This window comes from Carassius auratus, chromosome 3 (genome assembly GCF_003368295.1).
Source record: "Carassius auratus strain Wakin chromosome 3, ASM336829v1, whole genome shotgun sequence".
Lineage (NCBI taxonomy): Eukaryota > Metazoa > Chordata > Actinopteri > Cypriniformes > Cyprinidae > Carassius > Carassius auratus.
The window spans coordinates 5,246,297-5,254,540 of NC_039245.1; the positions used below are offsets into that span (position 1 = coordinate 5,246,297).

Genomic DNA, 8,244 nt, shown 5'->3' on the forward strand with positions numbered 1-8,244 from the left:
ATGGAGTCTCATTTATAAATATTTTATCTTGTATGCTCTGGAAGGAAACAAACTTTTATTCACACATCCATTTCAAAATCCGGATCAATATTGCTCTAATAGCTGCCCCTTACACAAGCCTCTTGTAATTTTAATAAAAGTTTTGCGCGGTCATTTGAAGAAGCGTTGAAAAGAACATCAGATTCAAAAAAACTTAAGGGTTGGCAAACCTTTCATCAAAAGGCTCTAGCGAGGGTCGTTGAATATTACATGACATTGATGATTCGTGTGTGATCATTAGAAACACGAACTGTTCCAACTAATTAAACAGATCTGGTAGGATGTGTTCGCGCAGTGATGATGCTGGTATAGCCTGCACAAAACATTGCAACCAACTAACTGATGGAAACGTTTAAAACAACCACCAACCAGAAGACCAGAGGCCTCGAGGGCTCCTGAGTGTAGGTTAGAGCTACAACAGTGCTAACAAAACTGCTCAAGGTAGTTTGGAGTCTTTGGCTGCGCAACTAGACAATCACTCGGCAAGTGAATCGACGGATAACAAATCACTGTGGGCGTCACATTGTTACCATTTCATGTACCACCATGTACTAATGAGCAAATATATTCTAACTTCTTCAGCCCCCCTATATTGAGCGTGGGCTTCATGTGAAGAGGTAGACTTGTTCAGCATTGTCATCTTAATTAATTATTAGCTTCTCTCTTCTGCTGTCCACCAACGCCTGCCAAGCAATCCCATGCTGCAGACGAGCTCATTAGTTTGACTTACAGTCCTAAAGTTTTGGGAAGTTGTGTTTAGAACGCGTGTTTTATAACCCACGGTTTTAAAACTAAACTTAGAAACTGTAAAGACTATCTTACACACTTTGATCTGCAGTTGGATTCAAAACGATGGAAAAACAGGCAGCAATGCAGCAACACATGTTTCTACAGACTGTGAGAGGAAAAGGAACTCGTTGGCGTTCTTTTCCTGCTCGTTTGGACTAAACAGAAGGCTCGCTGTCGAACTAATTTCGTTTTGGTAACAGATCAGTTCAGTGATTCAATTAGACGGGTCCAAAGCCAACCCGGGCCGATCTGTGAACCGTGGCGTCACCTCCAATTCGAGTGTTAAAGAGATTTCCTTCCTAAGCACACATAATAAACTCTGCGTTCGGCTAGTCTTACAGGCAACACTGAATATTACTTTTATTAAAGAGGACAATCCCCTGGGCCTACCTCAGCCCATTACAGTATACGAAGAAAACGTATTATTCACTAACTCGCGAGATTAAAACTAGAAACTAAATGCGTCTGGTAAGTGAAGGGAGATGAAGAACAAAATCTCAATGCAAAGTCTGAATCGTTCTTTCTTTCTTTCTCTCCGTCGGAGTGCCTTTCTCGCAGGGTTTGACATATTCTAACTGTTATCAGATTGATGGGCTAGTTTGATTGAAGTGGCTTTGTCATGCTAATGTCAAGCGCGTGATGGATGGTCGCCTCGCGCTGACAAACTTCTGGAGGTCCCCTCACCATTGGCGCCGTGACGTATCACGTGACCAGCAGCTGAGGTAAATATGTGTTATAGGGAAGCATGGGCAAATACTCCAGAGGTAAGCATTTCCCCCCTTCCGCATGACATACTGTTGCGAGTTTGCAGGACAGGAGGCTCTCCCGATCTCTCAGGCTGACCCTCCGCCTTTAATTGCGCATGGACAATTCCAGAATGAACTCTTTTTTGGAGTACACCATTTGTAACCGTGGGACGAACGCTTACTCGCCCAAGGCTGGATACCATCACTTGGATCAGATTCAGACGCTCTCGGGCCCCTTCCATACCGGACACGCAAGTGACAGCTATAACGCTGATGGACGACTTTACGTAGGGGGGAGCAACCAGCCAGCAGCAGCAGCAGCACAACATCAGCACCACAGCGGCGTTTACGCGCATCCCCAGCACCAAACTCATGGCCTTACCTACGGTGGCACGGGGACTACTAGTTATGGGACCCAGGCCTTCTCCAACCCGGACTATGCTCAACACCAGTATTTCATTAACCCTGAGCAGGATGGGATGTATTATCACTCATCGGGGTTTTCAAACTCAAATGTCGGTCCTCACTATGGCTCCATGGCTGGTGCATACAGCGGGGCGCAGGGAGCCGTTCCAGCCGCACCTTACCAGCATCATGGATGCGAAGGCCAGGACCACCAGCGAGGATACTCACAAGGCACCTACGCCGACTTATCGGCCTCCCAAGGGAGGGAGAGGGACATGGATCAGTCGCCACCTGAGAAGACATTCGACTGGATGAAAGTCAAAAGGAACCCTCCTAAAACAGGTGGATTAAATTGCCTCTATGACGAAAATTTTCCACTCAAATCGAGAACAATTATGCCTTACACATATCCTTAATGCAAAGAAGCTTGCAGATCACCAATAAATTGTACACAAACTAGAAACTTTATTTAGCCTACCAAAAATATCTAAAGACAGATGAGTTGACCTGTTCACTTCAGTTTCAACCCATCTCCCTCTGCGTTAATGCTTCGAGCAGACATGCTTTCATTCGGCCTTGGAAATACACCAGCACTGTTATCCTTAGCTTGACCCCGGTTCTCGCCGCGCAACATTCGTTTTTGTTGGCCTCCATTGTGTTCTTAAGCCTTCGTCTCCTGTCCCAGCAGTGTTTGCCTCGCAACGATTTAGTGCACCAACTTTTACGCACGGGGGCCACCATTTTGACATACTGTACAAATTGAGTGCTCATAAAGCCACCTTTGGGGAGTATTGAATTGCATGTATTCCATAGACCCCATTATGAGTTCTTTCACAATTGATAAAATATAAAACCGGGTTATTATGGTAAGGTTAACAAAAGTTTGCAATACTTGCCGAGTTTCATGCGTGATAAAATTTAGATGGTCACATCTAATAAAGTTTAAGAACACGAGCACACTTGATTGTTGTTGGTGTGTTTACAAAATAAGCCGTTTAATTAATACTATGGTCCTTTACTTGTGTGTTTCATTGTTTGACAAACACCCATTTAACTATTCTTTAATTTTTTTCCCCTCGCAGCTAAAGTGGCCGATTACGGACTGGGACCACAAAACACAATCCGGACGAATTTCACAACGAAACAACTCACGGAGCTCGAGAAAGAGTTTCACTTCAGCAAGTATCTCACGCGAGCGCGGCGCGTCGAAATCGCTGGCACGCTCGAGCTGAACGAGACACAGGTGAAGATATGGTTTCAGAACCGCCGAATGAAACAGAAGAAGCGAGAGAAGGAGGGTCTGGCGCCTGCTTCGTCCACCTTGTCTAAAGACCTCGAGGATCACTCTGATCACTCAACTTCAACATCTCCAGGAGCTTCTCCAAGCCCGGATTCCTAACCGATGGCAAGAGTTCCGGGTGCATTGAGCCACAGTTTCGAAATATATACTAAAGTCTATTAATTTAAGCATTCCACAATGTGCCCGAAAGCCCTTCTCTTTTTTATGATGGACGATTAGGAATTATTTAAGGTGACTTTTAGCACAAAAACGAACAAAGTTACACCGTCTGCTCGAACAAAATTTCAAATACTCCCTGGAAACGTTTGTGTGTGTTATACAGGGTATTTCTATTATAAATATAATGCACTTTCACAATGTTTACAAGTCTCTAAACGAACCTAACTGACTTTACAGGGAGCTAATTGTGTTGTCAAAATATGTATTGGTGTTTTTTTGTTGCGTTTACGAAAATGTATTTTTATTTGATGTACACATTTCATATATTTGAGTTTTGAGGATTGTAGCTATAGGGGCTATTGTACTCCTTGCACTATACGTTTACAGGGTAGGCCTTTAGTGAACACCAGCACAATTTACTAGAACGATTATTTCTCAGTGCGCACTGTGTATTCAATTATTTGTCAATTTACAGTGAGAAATAATTAATACTGTGTTGCTAGCCATGCCTAATTTACTATAAAAATTTGAATTTTTAGGAAAAGTTCTATTCCGTTTGTAATAAAATAAATAAATATAAATAAAAAAGCAATGCAGGGTGTTTTGATGTACGTTTCTTAAAACATGTAAATAATTTGATATTTTAGCCTATTTGTTTTTGTTTATGTGCAGACGAGCTGAGTTTTATTAGTTACTGTCTGTATGATTCCGTAATCTAAATGTCTCAATCATATGTTTCTGTAAGTTCTTTATCTACCTCGAATAAAAACAATATTTTACTGAAGCGGTGTCTGCCACCAGTTTACATGTTTAAGTAACATAAAAAAAAAATAATAATAATAATAATAATATTATATATATATATATATATATATATATATATAAAATAATTAAATAATATGGGGATTTAAATGATGACAGTGTTTCATCAGTTCTTCTCTTCACTTAAAGTGTCCACCAGTCACGTGTTATAGGATGCTCGGAGAACCGAACGGAATGTTGTGGAGCAATCAGGGTGTTAAAATATGACCTTTTTACCTCTGTGTGCTTCTGGGATATCTAAACATCCAAACAGACTCTCTCTCTCTGAGTGGTTTAGGGGGTGGCACAAATAGCACTGATCCTGAAGACAAGCTTTCGAGAAACGGAACTGAATTGTGGGCGGTGCATCTCTAAGTTATTGAGTGTTGTTATGAATGGGCTTCTTATTTATTTGCTAAACATGTTCAAAACCTTAATTCTTTAGGATAGTTCGTTGCATGCATTGAATTGTCATTCTCGAGTTCTCAACAACAAATAGCTAAAGCATTCATAAAGGTAAAAAATATCGACTTTGACAGTTTACATGAGCTCTCCAATTCTGACGGCCGTTAAAATATTATTGTAATTGACATATCAAGTCATTAAAAATCCGTAGAATTAAAACTGTGCCATGAGAGACATGTTGGATCTTTGCAGCAAGGTTAACATTAGGTCCACTTCAGAGGAAAACAATGCTGGACTGCAGATATTCAGGCACAGCAGCTCTCTGTGAGGTTCTGTTATCAAACGCTTCTCTCTCACCAGCCCAGTGTCTTTGTGGCAAGAAAGACAACACATTGTAACAAGCAGCTCTTTTAAGCGAAGGCAAACACTTGTTATGCAGTAGACTGGTTTCTGTAATGTTCAAAAACATTTAAACATTTAACTATGGTTGAATATATACTAATTACGACTTCAATGGCAATACCACTTTAGGATTCATAATCTCCCTAGTATTACAAAAGTACCTTTTAGAAACATTTTCTAAGATTATTATACTTTTTTTTTTATCATTCCATAGATATATCAGGTTGCATTTTAAAAGATAATAACTACCCTCAAAGTATATACACAATCTAAACCAATACAATCTGGAAATGAAGACGACACAGCAATAGTTCTATGATTCTCTCTCGACCATCTGCTGGTGCAGATTTCAGTCACGCTGTTCGGGCCGTTTGTCCTGTACCCCCCTGAACGGGCCTTTGATCCAACCGCTACCCCCGCGGTCAACATCCGTGGTCTGCATTGAAACGTAAAGTAATGCTTACAGTAGGGGGGTTACATGGAGGTTACCCTTTACTTTACCTGAACCCTTTGTCTCTGACTTTACTTCAATTTCCCATAGCAAAAACAATACATATGTATTGCCTTTGAAAGCCAAAATGCACACACACACACACACACTCACACACACATACAGATATATATATATATATATATATATATATATATATATATATATATATAGTGATTTGTGTGGGCCTACACTGCAAAAAAAATAAACAGTTTAAAAATAAGGCAACTTGATGCAGTAAGACTTTTGAGTCTCAACAATAGTTTTTCAGTAAAGATACTTTGTTTAATCAAGATAAATATAATATAATTGTTTATTCAAAACTGATTGTCTTTTGTGTTTATATATATATATATATATATATATATATATATATATATATATATATATATATATATATATATATATATATATATATATTATTATTATTATTATTATTTTTGTCACAGCAACTAAAATAGCAGTTACTGTTGCTGAGATATTTTTCTTTTTCTTTTTTCTGGATGAAAATAATGTTTAAAAGCTCACCACATTATAATTTTAATGTTTATTTACGGATGACAATAAGTCTTTACATCACAGTGCAACAAATAACCAACGACAATAATAACAAAACAACAACAAAAGTTTAGATGAAGGCACCAAACAGCATAACATAATCCTATAACTGCATACTTTATTCATACTGCATTGCATGCTGGGAATTCACAAAGCCTTAACTTTTTAGCAATATGAAATTCTTTGTTCAGACAACTGTGTTTCACTAGTTGGGACAACATTTGGGGTAAATTTGTTGTTTTCTTTTCTTTTTTTTTCTAGAAAGTAAACGGAAAACATGCAGTTTTTTATTTTTTTACAGTGACACATATTGCCAATTGTTTTACATTATTACAGTTTCTACAGGACTTGTTTAGGGTAGTCACAAAGATTGGACATACATCTCCCTCGAAGATTAATTTCAAGTCATTCCTTAATATTAAAAGGTCACCACAAAAGAAAATCTAAGTGAATAAGCTAATGAGCGTCACATAAGTCCACGCGCGCACACATCTGTTTTCCGTCTGTGCTCTACTGACAGACTTTCGTTCAAATTAGACATCAGATTTGAGGAACTCTCAGTTTTCTTTTGTGTCAACCTCAGAAACACATGCAGAGCAAAGCAGGTGAGAGGGAGAGAGAGGGCAGACTCCGGTGAAAGAACTGGGGGAATGATCTCTGAGCTGGAGGGTGCTGACAAGTGCTGAAGAGAACTAGGGGAGGGAGTCGCAAAGTCGTTTTTCGAACATTTCAGGAAACAAGTTTGGCTAACCCCCCCGTTCACTCTCTTGTGGCCTCACCTCTTCCCCAAAGTTTACGCGGGCTTGACAGTTCCATGTCATCCACGACCCTCTGACGGACTACCCCAATATTTGCTCAGGCGGAGAGGTTTGCCCTGAGTCCTGCCTCAAACATCCCCTGACTGCTTCTCCCCTGGCCTCGGTTCACGAAGAGTTCAGGCCGAATTAATATTAGAAATCGGCAGGTCAGCCTGTCAGGAGCTGCGAACGGGCCTCCATCTCGCCGGGGTCACGCGCAGGTCTCTCCCTTCAGCTTGCGCCGCGAGCACCGTGCTGGGGCTTCACTTTGTCTCTCTTGATTTCTTTGGCTGTTCACCCGTTTATTCCACTCTCCCCGATCAGCACCACAGCGTAATTATTATTTATTTTTTTAGTTTATATATATATATATATATATATATATATATATATATATATATATATATATATATATATATATATATATATATATATATAAACTAATAATAATTAATTTAAAAAGCTTTCGATTCAGAAACAAACAGCTTGTTCGTGAATTACAGAAAACAACATTAAGACGTTTTAAAAATGTACAAATTATTAATATTTAAGATTTAAATTACTGATAAACCTTTATTAATGGTTATGAAATTAGCACCTCAAGGAAAAGTGTGCAATATGGCAGGTAAAAACGAAAAAGCAATTATCAACAACAATTCACTTCGACAAACTCTTGAAATGTCAGGATTTTTTTTTATATTTGGACAAACATATTTGGAGTAAACTAAAGATGAACTACAGTAACTGGCCTAACTTTCTATTTTGACCTGACAATATGAGCTCATGTGCTTTGTGTCTCTCACATTAAATTAATTATGATTAATGCAGATTTATTTATTATTATTATTATTTTTAAATAGGTTACGGTAGCTAAATAGTTATTAAAGCGACTTTTGCATTCCCAGCAGTTTTACTTTCAATTACATTTAAATTGCATTTTTATTATTAATCTGTTTACATAACTTCTCTAAATAGCGGGAGAAACGTTTATTTAATTAACCTACTGAAAAAGCTACGTTAAAGCTTACACTCAGTGTTATTGTTTAACAATACCCAACATTCCTAAATAACAATTTCATCTAATTTATTTTAACAATTTATTATTATTATTATTAATAATATTGATATAAACAATAATCACAACATAACGCTTCGCACAGTCACATTGTTGTTGTCTCATTGAATTATTGACGTTTAGAATATGGCTGCATAAAGATATGACATCATATAATTGAACTCTTCAATAAGTTTCATGACCGTTTGCCCTTTAGTTAAAAATGGTGTAAGACCAAATAAAAAAAAAAGTATGTTTTTCTTCACAATCCATCAAATGTGAAAAGGAGCGCAACCCAC

General features: G+C 38.4%; 1 protein-coding gene across 1 annotated transcript; it reads left to right on the forward strand.

Moving 5' to 3' along the window:
- Window positions 1–1,384: 1,384 nt before the first annotated feature.
- LOC113044577 (homeobox protein Hox-B1-like) lies at window positions 1,385–4,218 on the forward strand. The gene is made up of 2 exons (XM_026204676.1): window positions 1,385–2,321; window positions 3,062–4,218. Exons 1-2 carry the CDS (start codon window positions 1,691–1,693, stop codon window positions 3,376–3,378), a joined length of 948 nt encoding a protein of 315 aa, XP_026060461.1. The 5' UTR covers window positions 1,385–1,690; the 3' UTR covers window positions 3,379–4,218.
- Window positions 4,219–8,244: the final 4,026 nt, after the last annotated feature.

Coding starts and splice junctions, on each gene's coding strand:
- LOC113044577 (XM_026204676.1), top strand. CDS start 1,691: ATGGACAATTCCAGAATGAACTCTTTTTTGGAGTACACCATTTGTAAC. Junction 2,322..3,061: donor AAGGAACCCTCCTAAAACAG/GTGGATTAAATT, acceptor TTCCCCTCGCAG/CTAAAGTGGCCGATTACGGA.